Source organism: Belonocnema kinseyi, chromosome 7 (genome assembly GCF_010883055.1).
Source record: "Belonocnema kinseyi isolate 2016_QV_RU_SX_M_011 chromosome 7, B_treatae_v1, whole genome shotgun sequence".
NCBI lineage: Eukaryota > Metazoa > Arthropoda > Insecta > Hymenoptera > Cynipidae > Belonocnema > Belonocnema kinseyi.
The window spans coordinates 127,164,250-127,180,680 of record NC_046663.1 but is presented as its reverse complement, the minus strand read 5'-3'; the positions used below and the strand labels follow the sequence as shown (position 1 = coordinate 127,180,680).

The window sequence follows — 16,431 nt, the reverse complement described above, 5'->3', positions numbered from 1 at the left end:
GCTACAAGCTATCTAAGGATGGTACTATAGAACGCCACCTCAAGGTAGGCCTGGTGGCGCCATCTCTTGGTCAGGCCGGAAACTTATCAATCCACCCTCGTAGAATTATGTATGGCAATCTTAGCCTTATTTGTTATATTTTTACTTCTATCATCGTCTAAGGAAGTGCTTCATGCTGCTTTCTTGCCCTTTATTCCAAGCAACATAATTTTTGTTTTATTTGCCTTCATTTTGAGGACCATGTTCTTCATACTAGTATTCAGATTTACGCCTCTTTCGTCGAGGAGGGCCATGCGTAGACACTTTTCCATGAATATAATAAACATACAAGATATTATATGTATTGCTTCTAGGAACCATCCATTGACTCCGATTTGTTTCAGGAATTCTTAAAGCTGATTTCTATCCACCTTATCAAACGTTTTGTTAGAGTTACAAATGCGCGGAAACCTTTTTTGTTTACCATGAAACTTTTTTCTATGATTTGCTTCAAGTTAAATATCTAATTCGCACATGATCTTCCTGGGATAATTCAACATTGGACTTTCCAGACCTTTTCTTCTCTTATTTTCATTACCATATTACCATATTTCCTATGTATAATGAGAAGATGATCGCCTTTTTCCAGTCATCTGGAACTTCCCTCATCTTGATACAGAAATTTATCAACTCGGGCAGCCTGTGAAGTATATATTCGCCACCGTATTGAAGCATTTTAGCGTGAATGCCATCTATTTCAGCAGACCTACCATTATTTAAGTTCTAAGTCATATCCCTTACCTCAGAGACACTAATTCTTTCAATTGAGTTTTCCGACGCATCGTCTTCTATGCCGCAGTTGTGCTACTCCATAGATTCACCTGCCAATAATTTAATTAAATGGTTTATATGACCGCCGTTTACTTCGTCCTCATTATAGACTATTTTAGCCTTGCTATTCCTAATTTCGACTAACCCTGTAATTACTACTTTCTGTCTTGTTTTACTGGCGCATTTGTAAATAAAATAATTTCTTATTTCCTTCGTAAGCGTTTTCCATTTTCTTCTTTTCTTACAGTTTGATTTTATTCTTGCTTTTTTTAACTAGAATTTTTACTTTTCTTGTCCCCACTCATTTCCTACAATCGCAGTGCCACACACTTCAGTTGTACTCCTTACAGTGATTTCCTGGAAAATTGTACATTCGCTCTCTATATCTTTCTTGCGAATTAGCATCTCCCAATTTGTTTTATCTGGGCGTTTACTGATTTTTGTAAATTCTCAATATTGATTTGCGTCTGTTTCTCCTTTCTAGTTCTCTTTTTTCTCCATCCTTGACCATAGTTAATTTTTCAAACTAAGAGGTAATGATCCATTTCACACTCAGAACCTCTCACCCTTGTGTCTCATACTAGTTCTCTCAGTCTCTCATCTGCAATAACAACCTTAATCATACTGTGGCAATCGCTTCTGTAACAGGTGTACAAGTGGAGCATTTTATGCCTAATCCGAGTATTTGTAATAAACTATCCCTTTTCTAAACATAAGCTAACAAATCTGTCTCCATTACCATTGATTTTTGATTCCCGTACCCTCAGTTTGGATCCCAACCCATCCATTTACATCTTCTGGAATTTAGATCTAGTAGAATGATTCTCTCTCCATGATGATGAGCGTGTATAGTATTATTTAAAGTGTCCTAGAAGGCGTCTTTTATCTCAAACCTTTCACCATCAACTGGGGCGTAACACGATAAGGTAAATAATCTTCTAATTCCCAATTTCATTTTAACCTACAACTATCTGGGAGGTACATGAGGCACTGCAGCGGCAAATTTTAGAGCAAGTCTTTAAATGACAGTCAAAGGATGCACGACTTTATACGCATGTTGATGGAGACTGTTTTGAAACGATATAATAAAAATTGCGTTTAAAAAAGTATTTTTTCTTATTTATTTCAATAACTTTCAGAGTGATCTACCTACAAACTTATGCCCCTTGACATGCTGTGTTTTCATACATAATGAGACCGAATCCTTGACAATCATGTGAGTCTCCATCTGCTCCTCACTATAGTTCGAGTCCCTGCTGTAACTCCCCATTTTCCATTATTTTACTGTCGTATCCCTTCGCATTTGCTTCAGGTACACATAAGATATCCATATTTTCTTCGTAAATTGTTTCTCGTAATTGTATTTCTTTAGAATCACTAGTCTCCAAACTTCATTTCCACTCAAATTCAGGCATTGGAGAGGAAGTATAGGGATAGAACTAGTACCTATGAAAGACATGTTAGGTTTATGCTGTAAACTAAAGAGGGCACCAGCATTCAGCAGTAAATAAATTAAAGCTTAATCAATTATTTTCATTTTTCAAATAAATTCCAAATTCTTAGATTCATAACACAGCCACACCAAAAAAAGTGTGCGGATCTGGTAACAAAACACACGTATGCCTATGGATTTTGGAGCGCTGAATTCAAATTCGGTATCAAAAATCACCCATCACGTCATGGTTGAGCCATAACCTCAAAAAATGACGAAAAATCATGCACTGAGGCAAATAAATTTCAAAATAATGCCAGTGATGCAAATTTTCACTTAAAAACATGTCGACAACTGTGAAGGATCAACCCTTGCCTGATATCAACTAATTAAACATAACTTTACCCAGCAGAACCTGACCTCACCTAACCTGAATTAACAGAAATTTATTGAACTACACCTAAAGCTCTGGAAGCATATTTTCCCAGTAGCAAATGTGTGCTACATCGAATGGATCAACTCGAGCCTAACCTAGAAATAAATCTAACCTTGCCTAACTTAACCTAACCTCACGAAACCCAATTAAACTGATTGTGTTGTCCCGTTGTGTTTACGGTACCGTTTGAATCATCTTGGGCTTAACCTGCAAAGAGGTCAAACCTATCCTAACCTAAAAAAACCTGACCTAACCTAACCGATTACGCTGGCAACCCTGTTCTTGCGTACTTTCATATTTTTACATTAATAGCAGTAAAAAATTTTGAATAAAACTCTTATTCATTTGCATGTTTAAGTTACAGTTCTACATTTTAATTGATACAAACATTGTCAGGTTAATTGAAATGGGGTCAATTCTACTTGTAGTTCTAAGTTTCTTCATATGAGTAATGTGCGTCAAAATTTTTAACTACCTGTAGTACAATAAAATGAATTTTATTGTGTTACAACGGGAGTACTTAAGTTAAGTTGTGTTGCGTTAAGCAAAATTTCGTTAGGTTCTGTTAAGTTAGATTCATTTGTAGGTTAAGATCGAGTTAACCTATTAAATATAGCACACATTTAAGACTGAGAACCGTACGCTTACATAGCTACACGTGTGGTTGAATTTCATTCGGCTAGGTTAGGTTAGGTCAGTTTTTGTTAGGTTAGTGTTAGGTTAGGATAGGTTAAACCTCTATGTAGGTTATGCCGAAGCTGAATGAAACGGTACCGCAAACACAACGGGATAACACAATGAGTTTAATTGTGTTACGTTAAGTTAGGTTAGGTTAGGTAGGTCAGGTTTTTTTAGGTTAGGATAGGTTTGACCTCTTTGCATTATTTTGAAATTTATTTGCCAAATCTCCGACACGGTATAGAAACGCCACAGCATTGACGACTTCATGTCATTTTTTGAGGTTATGGCTTAACCATGACGTGATGGGTGATTTTTGATACCGAAATTGAATTCTGCGCCCCAAAATCCATAGGAATGCGTGTGTCTTGATACCAGATCCGCACACTTTTTTTGTGTGGCTGTGTAATTAAACGATACCGACAAATCGAAATCCTTCAAGATTTTATAGATGATATTTTTTCAATATTTGACGCCCCAATAGCTAGAAGATTTGTTTCCTAATTGATCTAATCGTTAACATATCCGAGTGCATAGAGGATATTCACTACTGATGCGTTATGTGTACTACACCCGGTTAATTATAACCTAGAACTACGTTGCACTTTCTATTGTTCCATTTCGTAAACTTTTCATTTGTATAACTAAAATCGAGGGGTTGAAATCTCGCGAAGTCAGGTAAAAACTCGTAATGCAATCAAATGAAGTCTTCTGAAATATCTGAATTCTGTTGCAATCTCCTGAAATACCTTAGGTAATTTTAATTCACAAAACTTCACTTTTAAGAGACTTTGAATTCACTTGAAGTCACTTGAAGTCACTGGAATTCGTTTGAATTCATTGGAAGTACTTGAATTCATTTAAAGTAACTTTAATTCATTTGAAGTCTCTCGAATTCATTTGAAGTCATTTGAGTCATGTGTCTATAATATACAGACTTTAATATAGTTAAAGTACCCAAAATGGTAAAAACTATGAAAAATTTCATTTTCCACGTTATTTTTATGCCAATAATTTTTTTCTGATTCGGATGAACAGTTAAATTTGTGTCCTCAAATCAAAGTTGTGTCATTAAAAATTATCGTCTTTTCCATACTTTAACCTAAGTGGGCGAACATAAGATCATTTTTACGAGATCCATACCGCATATGCACTTATATTAGCGTAGAATACCATTTCTACTGTTCACCCGGTTGAGAAAAAAGGGTTTCCTTCAAAATAATGAAGAAAATACCATTTTTCGTGATTTTTACCATTTTGCCATTTTCGGTGTGCGAATATAAGGGGCCAACCGTAAATTACCTAATGCAAATTTCCGGCAATTTTGACCCTTTCGTCCTATGTAACGCTTTTCCGACTTTTCCCTGTAGTTCTTTGCCATTAAGACGCTTCCTCAGGCTTGAAAATTAGCCCATGTGTTACTCTGACAAGTTTTTCTCCTACAATTCTGAATTGTATGATTTCATATTTCAACCACAGACTATAAATGCCTAAATACAGAACCTCTCAGAGCGCTTTTTTCGATAAATGGCCTGGTTCTTGTTTTATTGCAATTCATTGAAAATTGATGCATTTTTCACGCCTGGGAAGTAAGAAACGGCCACCATGAGTGTACTCATGGCGGACATAGTTCGTGGGCCATCTGGCTGGCTATGGAACAGCGGGTGGTCTAGAGTGTCGTTTTTTCGACGATACTTAAAACATCGTAAACCTAGGATCGAGCCGAGAATTTAGATTGAGTGCCTGTCATGCCTCACTCAACTTTCCTATTGTTCGAGATTACAGTCGGTTGAAAAAAATTAGAAATGAGCAAATATTAAGGAATTTCATTTTAATACCATGCATTCGGTTCATTACATAACGATAAGACGATTAAAAAAAGAAAGAAGAAAATCGGTTAATCCGTTCCATTTCTGGATATACCTTTTTTCTCTCTTCTCCGATTGTACGACAAAAAATACTGAAAGAAAAAGATGCTGCGCCCAAAATTGGAAACTGTAGAATGGGAAAAGTATGGAATTTACATTTATTTTATTTCCATTTTCTTATTCATTTCATGTATTAATTAATTAATTAATTCATTTACTCATTCATTTATTCATTCATTTCATTATTTTAATTTCATGTTGGCAAGTTAAAATTGAAAACTCTGCAATCATAGAGAATCATAATTTATTCCTATCTTTTTTCTTGAATCATTATTTGTTTCAAATACAACTGCTTGCGTCACAATAAATGTGTTGTTTTGGTCAGAATTGATGAACTATTTTGCTTCAAGATTCACATCATTTGGTTCAATTTCATTGTTTTTCATTCGAAAATTTTAAATATTATTAACAGAAAGCGGAGGAGCCTTCAGGGTACCCTGCCCTGGCTGCCCTACGACCTACTTTCAGGGCAGTACCTGTGAGCTTTGCCAGACCACCCCTTTCCTCAGGGGTCCTTTGTTATAAAATGGGAAAAAAATGTGAGATTAAAAAATTCGTCATTTTGCGATCAGTGACTTACAAGTAATATATTTTATGATATAGGGGAGCGGCGGGTAATGTGGCGCACATGTTATAAAAAGCTCCGTTAAAAATGTTGAAAACTGTAGTAAAATAATATAGAGCACGTAAATCAATATCTTATCTACCCTATGCATATGATTATTATTGAATTTACGTCTATAAATATACTTAATTATCAAGTTTCACAAAAAAGTGTGCCTGCGCCAAGTTATCCTTCCTGGTTAGATAATGTGGCGCGCTCTTAGTGCAATTTCGAAAAGGGAAACAAAATTTGTTTACTCAGTTCAATGAAATTAATTTTGGGTAAATGATGGGTTCAAATAATTACTTATAAATTGTGTGAAACTTGAACGTTATATATTATGTTTTTTAGTCCGGAAAAATGCTACTGTACTTTTTCACTACTTTTTGGTCACTTTAGAAATACACACGTAACATCCAAAAATAACTTTTTATAATAAGAATTGAGTGATTAGCTTTATTGAGCAAATTTTTTCACTATACAAAACTGTACACATAAAAAAATACAGTACAGTAAATACCTCTCGCTATAAATCAATCAATTTCTGTAAATGAGGGTGCGCCACATTAACCACCGCGCCACATTACCCGCCGCTCCCCTATAACTTGCCTAGAAAAGTTAGAAATTTGAAGGAGTTTAATATCGAGAAACATCAGCTTTACAGTCAATTTAATACTAAATACTTCAGGAGCTACTAAAATACTTCAGAAGCTACTAAAATACTTCAGGAGCTACTAAAATTTGAGAAATTTAAAACCTTTATAGACAAATTAGATGTCTTTGGAATCGAAAAAATACGTAGATTTCAAATAAATTACTTTTAAGTCACTCATTACAAAATTACGTATTTTTTAATTTCACATTTTTTCCCATTTTCTAACAAAGGACCCGTGAGGAAAGGGGTGGTCTGGCCAAGCTCGCAGTTACTATCCTAAAAGTAGGTAGTAGGGCAGCCAGGGCAGGGTACCCTCCCCTGGGCAATATCGTGACGACCACTGTGCTCCAGCGATTCCCAAACTTTTTTTGCTCTTTTGGGGAGCAGTAGGGCCACAACCCTCAAATTTTTGTCATAATACTTAAACTCAAGGGGGGCACTTGACTACCTCTGATGCGGGCATGTGCTGGCTTGCCGCGCTCGACCTTTCCGTCGTTAGAAAGTTAGAACCGATTAGGAAAAATGGAAAATTTAGTAAAATATTCATTAGCGAATTTCAGTAGACAGCATTAGATTTTCTGGATTATGACGAGTACATTAAAACAAGATAGAAACAAATCGGTTCATAACTTCAAAAGTTATTGCACTTTTGTTACGCTGCAAAGTGGTCCAGTAATGGATTTTCTCGGACAAATTTAGTGAAAATATTAACCGATTTTTATGAACTTTTTTTTCATATTTCTAAAATTATATCGCGAGATTGATTCAGCTCATTTAAATTTAATTGTGTCATACTTTTATAACTCCAGTTATTGTAACAGGTCTTAATTTCAGAACAATGAAAGGCATTCATGCTAGGTCAAACAAAAGTAGTCGCGTGCTCGCAGCGGCAGCCCGCCTTGGAGCCTACCGAGCTACCTGGCCCGGGGTGGCATCCCCCTACCGCCTGGTAGCCACCCTACCCAGGGTATCAGTTTGGGAAATGCTGAGAAAGACTACCCCCCCCCCCCCCCCCCCCTCCAGTGTTACATTTTATGGATGGACCCTAAGATAATTTTCTATAAGTTTTATATTGCATAGGAACTTATGTTATCACAATATAAAGCCTTTGCGGTTCACCCGGTTCAGAAAACCATATTCATTTATCTGACAATAAGAAGAAAAAAATCATTTTTCGTGAGTTACATCACTTTTCGGTACCTTTACTTGAGTCAGCGAACATACGATAATGTTGTGTTAGGTCTATACTATATATTATCGGCGAGAAAATTCGAGTCCTCTGGCTTTAACGTTGAATAAGTATGTGAAGAAAAAACGTTAGGCTAATGAAAAAGTCTCATTTTAAAGGCGCAAATGTTGTACGTTAATGAGCCGAAAAGTAATATTCCAAAAAATTATTTGGAGCTTACAGATCTGAAAATCTGATGAAAAGTAAGGAAATTTGATAGCTTTTAAAAACAGTGAACTTTGAAGCATAGTTTTTTATAGAAAAAATAATAGGAAAAATCTGAAAAAATTCATGGTGGTACATTAAATATTTCTGAACAGATTGCCGTCGAAAAATTTTCAAAATATAAATAATTGTTCGTTTTTTGTGAATAAATATGCGAGCGCACTATCTTCAGTTCTAATGAAGATAATGAAGTGATTTCAATTGGGAGTAGTTAGATGAACTATCTGTAATAATTTACAATTTGAAGGAAGTATGTGCTTCTTGTTGTCTTCGTACAAATTGCGATATTTGAAGTCAGTTTTTTATATAGGAAAGCAAGTGCGAGAGTCCAGTGTGGTGCCGTTTTCTCAGGGGATCGTCCTCGGTTTTCCTCAGCCCGACCTACCCAACTTATGCCTTCGAGCCTCACTCTGACATTCAAACCCTTTCCCTGTGGTGAGGAAATCCTAGGTCGATATCCTGAAAAAACGGCACGACGCTGGGCTCTCGCATTTGCTTTCCTATATAAAAAACTGACTTCAAATATCGCAATTTGTACGAAGACAAAAAGAAGCACATACTTCCTTCAAACTGTAAACTATTAGTTCAACTAACTACTTGCAATTTAAATCACTTCATTATCTTCATTAGAACTGAGGATAGTGCGCTCGCATATTTATTCACAAAAAACCAACAATTATGTATATTTTGCAAATTTTTCGACGGCAATCTGTTCAGAAATGTTTAATGTACCACCATGATTTTTTTTCAACAAAAAACTATGCTTCAAAGTTCACTGTTTTTAAAAGATATCAAATTTCCTCACTTTTCATCGTATTTTCAGATCTGTACAAAGACAAAGCCAGAGGACTCGAATTTTCTCGCCGATAGTAGGCACTTACATTATTGTAGTATACAACGTTTACCCTTCACCCAAAAGGTATCTAAGACAGTGGCGTACATTGCATTTTTGAGTGGCGCCACTCCTGAAGGTATGCACAAGACGTCAAGTTTTGAAGGCTTACAATACACATTCGTCACTTGATATCAGGCACAATGGACATATTGTAATTAAATTGATTATTAAGCTTAAAATTTCGACAATTCTACTTAAAGAATGTTTAATTTCAAATTTGTGCAGTTTTGAACACTTAAGTTTCGAACGGTGTTGCTTCCGAGGCCTCAAATTTAGAAATAATCAGATTTTATAAGGCTTGAGTCTTAAAATATTGATTTTTAAGTCTCTTGACTTTTAAAATTGTTTCTGAAATTGGTAAAATGTCCTGTAATTAGGTTTGTGCTCGCGGTAATATCGTCAATCGTTAAGCATACAATTCCCCACTTCATCCTGGTTACTCGAGTTTTACCAGGTTCCTTTGATATTGGTACAAACCAATGCAGATTGACCCCCAGCTTCCATTCCGAATCAAGTGCAATAAAACGAAAATAAAAAAATGAATGTGAAAAGCAGTTCCGGCGTCGAGTCTCCGCGGTTTTCCAATAAAATTCTTTATGCACTCGGAAATAATTATGATTCTGTTTTCTGCATTTAAATACCCTTCAAGCCTGATACATCGTTATTGCTGTAATTGACTAACAGGAAGAGCACCCTCCATATAATTGGTCGGAACTTTTAAAAATCTGAGCTAATGACTTAATTATCGGCGTTTCTGTTTGTTCCAAACGCTAAATAATTTTTCAAAACAGAAGGTACCTGATAAACTCTTTTTATCAAAAATTTGAAATACGTAATCCCATTAAATTATTATTGAAAAAGCAATATCTAATCACTATTCACTAATAGGTAATTATTTTCCAAAATTTAGCGGTGTTGCGGTGTCATGTGGAGAATGCAGTAGCAGCGGAACGAGCGACATCACTGAGCCGGGATCACCCTGCAGCACAAGCAGTGATGAAGGAGTAGGAATCCGTGGAACCTCGGCTAGTCCACTTCCGTCCTTGTGCAAGCTGGCGCCCCCTACGCCAACTTCTCACAGTGGGACCAGGCCCCAGTGGCCCTGGACCCCGCCATTGGCCGCCACAGCTTGCTCGACTTACAAGAGGCTTAAGACCGAACCGGAGGCCGGAACTTTACCAAAGTCTGGTGCAGCTGATCCATCTGTCAGACAAGTTGGTAAGGCCTCCGGTAAGGGCCATCATCATCATCACGAATCTCAAGGAAAGATCACCGAATACTTCAAGACACAGATCAAACCTCAGCAACAGAAGGTTGCCCTTTATTTTCTTTATTAATTTGTAAGGCCTAATTTTAAAACCAAATAATTTTTTGTTAATAATATAAACCTCTCTCCTTTACAGATCAAAAAGGCATCAGACATGTCTGTTCTCGTAGCAAAGAATTCCCCAGAGTTTCGGCGTCCGCCTACGGTACAAAGAAACAATAAAGGTGGCCTTGCAAAATACTTGGGAGCTGTGACGGCACATGCACGATCAAACAATATTAGCGACTGGGACATGAGAGGTCTGGCGATGTCTTCGCCAAACATTAAGAAGTCACCGCTTGTTCTTTTACCACGAAGCGTTGTGAAGCTAGAGAAGAAACAATCGAAGCCAATGTCCGGACTGCCAATTTCCAAGGGCATACTGTCGACACTGCCAATTTGTACAATTTCGCCACTTAGACTGACTCCTGATGCAGGTTCTGATAGCGAAAAAGGGTCTTCGACGCATTCCGCATCTCTGAATTCTCTAGAAGATGAACAGCTAACGATCAGCTTTAACGACAATATTATAGGGAAATCAATTCATGTCAATGAGAATAATAATCTCACTAATACATTAACGTGTGCAAGCGCCTTGTTGAACTCAAGATCTCAAGGAGATCATCCATTTTTAAGACTCGCGATACCAGCAGATATTGAAAAGGAGGAAATTGTAAATGCTCAGGATGATGAAGAAGACGAGGACGAGGAGGATTCATCAAGAGATGGGATTGAGTCGAAACCTCCACTGTCGCCGATTCTTTCTGCACCAACCACCATAAGGTTTCCTGCCCAAACACCTGACAAGGACCGATCTCAGTCGGGTGATAGTGGATTTTGTCGATGGGATAAATGCGAAGCTAGTTTCGAATCAAGTGGTGGTTTGCTTGAACATTTGCAGGTAAGATACCCAATTGAATATCCATATAATAATTCATAAAGTCTTGTCAAAATTCTTGCATATTATGTATAATCACATCACTGTTTTCACTATTTGCCGCTTTGTTTCTAGCGATGTAACTATTTTTATACTACATTGAAAAAAATTACGCCAATGTTATTATTTTCTAACATTACCCGCGAATGTTCAGGTCAAAATGTCTGCGTGGAAGTAGACCTAAAAAAACTTGTTTCATCAAATAACATGAAATTATAAGCACAATTTTGGAGGTATTTCGAAACAGTATATGTGAAATCCCACGGAGAAATTTATGGGGAATTCTACATATTTTAAAAACTCTGAAAACAACCAATAGATGAGCAATTCCATATAAAATTGTCCAAAAAAATCATCTGAAGATGATTTGATGAAGATGAAGGCGTTGGAGAAAACTCCTAAAATAATGTTTGAAAAATTAAAAAAACTTAGGAGATATTCAAAATTGAAAAATGTTATCCATTTTTATTTGAACTATTATAATATTGGCGATTTTAATTATATGAGCAAGTATTCTTTCAATTATGCATAATAAGACGCAGTGTTGAAGAAATATTTTTTGGAAAATAAAACAATTTCAAAAACTGTTTGGCAAAAAAAGAAGTGACAAAATAGTACAAATTTTAAAAGTTTCCTAATCTCTGAATTTCAATACAATTTAAAGTTTCATAAATATGTATACTAAAAATAAAACTCGAAAAATAACATTTCCAACTTCTCATGAAATAACCTAATATAAAATACGTACATACAATTGTACAAAATTACACTTGCAGTTTATAATATATAGGAATTGATCTTTGAATTTCCAATCTTTCGGCATTTATTGGGTTTCTTGGCAATCTGTTTAGATATTATTTATGCATTTATGTACGGTAAATTTCTTATGTCTACTTGGTCTGAAAAAAGGTTATGACAGTCAGAGAAACAGTGTGCCGTCTCGCCCTAGTAAATGCCCCGTTCCTCCATAAGTTGTAATTTTCATTTAAATCGAAATATTAAAAATTTGTCTTCAAAAAATGCATAAAACTCACTTATTAAAATTAAGTTTAATCACTCATCTTCGCAATAAGCGCTATAAAAGAACATAAATTCTGAAAATTCAGTAATTATTTTCTATTTAAATTACTTTTTTCATTTAGAATTTAAACAAAAAGTTTCTTATAAATTTAAAATACCTCCATAGAATGCAAAGTTATCAATATGGCCCAATAATTTTTAAGCCTACATCTTAATTTCAATGTTTATTTGGTTTCTATAAATGCAGATTTCAAATACCTAGCATTTTATGCTAGAAAGAAGATTTCTCAACCCATTTACTAAATACTGTTTATTATTTTATTTATTTTTCTATACGAAGAGCTTTTGATGCAATTTTCGTTGTTCAAAATTAGTGTACTAAAAAATATATGTCTTTATTGACACTATTTTTTATCTCTGATGCGTGTCCGCGTCTTGTCATTGGCTAATTTAATTATTATTTGTAATTAAAAATATTATAGCAACAGATCCAGATCAATCTATGGTTTAGAATTTTTAAGTATTTCACAATCACTCCTGAAGTATAATATAAGAAATATTTAGATGCTAACCTGAAACATTGTTATAGGCGGCTCACATCAATACACAAACTGGAGGCGACAATTTCGTCTGTCAGTGGCAAGGGTGTAAAGTACAAGGAAGGACCTCCTGTTCGCGAAGATGGTTGGAAAGACACGTGATGTCACATGGAGGAAACAAACCATTTCGGTGCATAGTAGACGGCTGCGGAAGTAGATTCAGCTCACAGGTACACTGGGTCCTAAATTTCTGTATGTATTTATTTGTAACTCGGGGTGGGATCTCTATGGCTCGAATAATCCTCGAGGGGAACCTCGTCTTCGTTTAGTAACGCTTCTTGTTTCATCACTCGTCCAAAACATAGTACCTGACGAATTTCTGGCTGGGTCATTGATTTACTCTTTTATTGTTGAATCCGCTGTCCAAGGATATTTGCTACTTTTATCATCGAAAATCTCTTTCTCAAATCTTCCAAATGTATATGGCAAACTGTCGAGTTAATGATGACAATAATGTATATTTGTACACATATATACATATCGCATATTGATTTTATATCCTTGCGCTTTTTATGATCACTGAATTACATATTTAACGCATTGTCCACTGGAACTACCCTATAAGCTCTTTAGAGCGCAGCAGAGTTAACACTACTGTAGCTACAAAGCGATTTAATAATTAATCTTCATTATTAAAAAAATTCGCATCTTTCAATACAGGTTGCCCCACCACCTATGGGACAACAGATAATGGTGGATAAATAACAAAAAAAGAAGTCAAAAATTCAAATACAAGAATGTTGTGCGATCATTTGTTTAGAAACTACAGAGCAGCAAAGTTCCGTTTAGGTGTAATGCTGAGCGTAGTGTAAGTAGAGATGGGGTGAGCAGTAGCACACCTACTGTTTACTGGCTGATGTCGAGTTGCGACATCTAATTAATTTCTCAGCTAGAGTTCATACATAATAATAATGAAATATTATTTAACCAAATATTATCTCAATAAAGCGAAATAAATATTAAAATTAGCTACATATTTCCCTCTCATAAATATTTTTGTTGAAAAAATTTGTCGTTTTAGATTGAAAATTTAAATTTTTTCGTAGAAACTTATTTTTTGTCACAAAATTCATATTTTGACCTTGAAAAGTCAACTGAAATTTTTTTAGGAAAAATCAACTATTTTAAAACTTCTCTTTTTTTAAATTATAACTCATATGTTTTAAGAGAAATTTCATATTTTTAAAATAAAAAATGCAACTATTTGGTAGAGAACTGAACAATTTTCTCCAAAAGTCATCCTTTAGTTAAAAATTCGTCTTTTTGTATTGAAAATTCATTTTTTTAATATAAAAATTAATGTGTTTTAGTAGAAGTTTCATTTTTTTAAATTGAAAATTTAACTAGTTGGGTAAAAGTTCAAATACACTGTTTAAAATTAATTTTTTTTTTTGAGTGAAGGCAATTATAACAATGTAGACAAACTTATTTCTTTCATGAGTAAAAAATTTTTATTTGTAGAAAATTCGTGATTTTTTAAAATATGTTTGTATAAATTTCATCTTTTTTTATTGCAATATAAAGTATGATAATTTTTAGTTGGGGGTTTATCTTTTTATGTTCAAAATTTAACTTTCGATTCGAAAAGGACTTTTTTGTTAAAAATTGATTTTTCAACTGAAAATGTAATTGGTTTTATATTTATCTAACATTGACCTTTTTACATTCTGATCAAGAGAAGGTATTAGATTTGTGTAAAATTTGACCCCCCCCCCCCCCGTTTTTGTCAAATGTCCACGTTTTATGACCCCCTGAATCCGAAAAACAGGTTTTTACGAATAAGTCTGCCCGACTGTGTGTGTATGTTTGTGTCTGTAGATTTTTAATTTGTAGCACGATAACTTGCGAAAGAATTGGCAGATTGGATTGGCCTTTAGTATACTCTTTGAGTGTCCTAAAATAAAGGTCAAGTTCGTTAGCCAGTCATTTTGGATAAAAATTCAAAAAGTGAGTGTATTTCGAAAATTTTCGAGACTATTTTTTCAAAATTCAAAATTTTTCTGTACGGATATTCATAGTATTCAAACAGGCGAACAATTTATCCTCATGACTTTTTTCAAAAAATCAAAAATTACCAGATTTATAGCATTTACAAAATTCCAAAAAACACACTTAAATGACCATTTTATCCCAAATAACGCGCGATATGAAAAAAAGTCAGTGTATACAAAACTAAAATTCTAGCTCATTACTGTCCTGACTTACATGTAAATCCTTGCGTTAAAAATTACTCTTCGTCTCAAAGTCATATTTAAAAAAACTCAAGTCTTCCAAACGTTACATATATGTCACTCTGGGCGGTAGAGGGTTAAGAGAAAAAAATGTCCCTGCTGCGTGGGCACTTTCTTACCATTACTGTTGTCTTTTAATTTCTTTTTCGTCTCGTGTGTGTGGTTTAAAAGAAATTTAATTTTTCATGTTTTTGATGCTATTTTTTATGATTTAAACTAAAAACAGAACTATCAAAAAATCATACGTGACATATAAATCATTTTTACATTCTCATCAGAGAAGGTATTAGATTTGTATAAAATGTGCCCTCCCTAGTTTTTGTCAGAAGGTCCACGTTTTGAGATCCCCTGAATCCGAAAAACATGTTTTTACGAATGTGTCTATCTGTCTGTCGTTATGCCTGTCTTTATGTCTCTCTGCCTGTCTGTGAGCACGACAACTTTTGAAAAAATTAATCTTTTAGATTGGCTTTTGGTACACTCTTGTAGTGTCCTAAGCTAAATGCCAAGTTCGTTAGTCAGACATTTTTGATAAAAATATTAAAAGTGAGCCCATTTAAAAAATTTTAGAGTACACATTTTTTCAAGATTCAAAAATTCTATGTACAGTTGTTCATAGTACTTGAAAAGAAAAATGTTACTTTACGATAGCCCTACAAGATTATCATATTAACCTTTTGAATTTTTTCAAAAAATTCAAGTTTTGACTGCACGATAACTAATTAAAAATAAAAAATTGCATTTTTCGGTCAAACTATGCAATATAGGAAAAAAAATGAGAAGGCAAACATTTTTCACATTATCATCAGAGAAGGTACTAGACATGTGTAAAATTTAACAACCCGCCCACTCCCCCCCCCCCCCCCCCCCCCCCCAGTTTTTGTTAAATGGGCATGTTTTGAGACCCCCCAAATCCGAAAAATAGGTTGTTACGAGTGTGTATGTCTGTCGGTTTGTCTATGTATTTATGCCTGTCTGTCTGTCAGCACGATAACTTATGAAAAAATAATTTGATTAGATTGGCCTCTAGTACATTCTTTAAGTGTCCTAAACTAAAGGTTAAGTTCGTTATCCAGCCATTATGGATAAAAATTCAAAAAGTGAGGGTTGTATCCAAAAAGTGAGTTATTCATAGTATTTAAAAAGTCGAACAATTTATCTAATGACTTTTTTCATAAAATTAAAAATTATGCGTTATAGTATTTTCAAAATTCCCAAAAACACACGAAAATGAACCTTTTAAGCCAATTAACGGACGATATGAAAAAATTACAAGAGAAGAAATAGTGTGATTTCTAAATGTCCTAGAAGATTATCATAACAACCTTTTGAATTTTCTTGATAAATCAACAACTAAATTTTGACAGCACAAAAAATAATGGAAAATCCAAAAGTTACATTTTTTATGCAACATTTTCACAGCATTTGAAATAGTCTCAAATATAAT

General features: G+C 34.6%; 1 protein-coding gene across 1 annotated transcript in view; it reads left to right on the top strand.

Moving 5' to 3' along the window:
* The window catches only part of LOC117176678 (zinc finger protein jing), an 89,027-nt gene that overhangs the window by 52,287 nt on the left and 20,309 nt on the right, over window positions 1-16,431 (top strand). Inside the window, exons 3-5 of the mRNA XM_033366931.1 lie at window positions 9,802-10,204; window positions 10,295-11,098; window positions 12,744-12,923. Of these exons, the coding sequence (XP_033222822.1) occupies window positions 9,802-10,204; window positions 10,295-11,098; window positions 12,744-12,923 (1,387 nt within the window). The remainder of the gene's footprint in view (window positions 1-9,801; window positions 10,205-10,294; window positions 11,099-12,743; window positions 12,924-16,431) is intronic.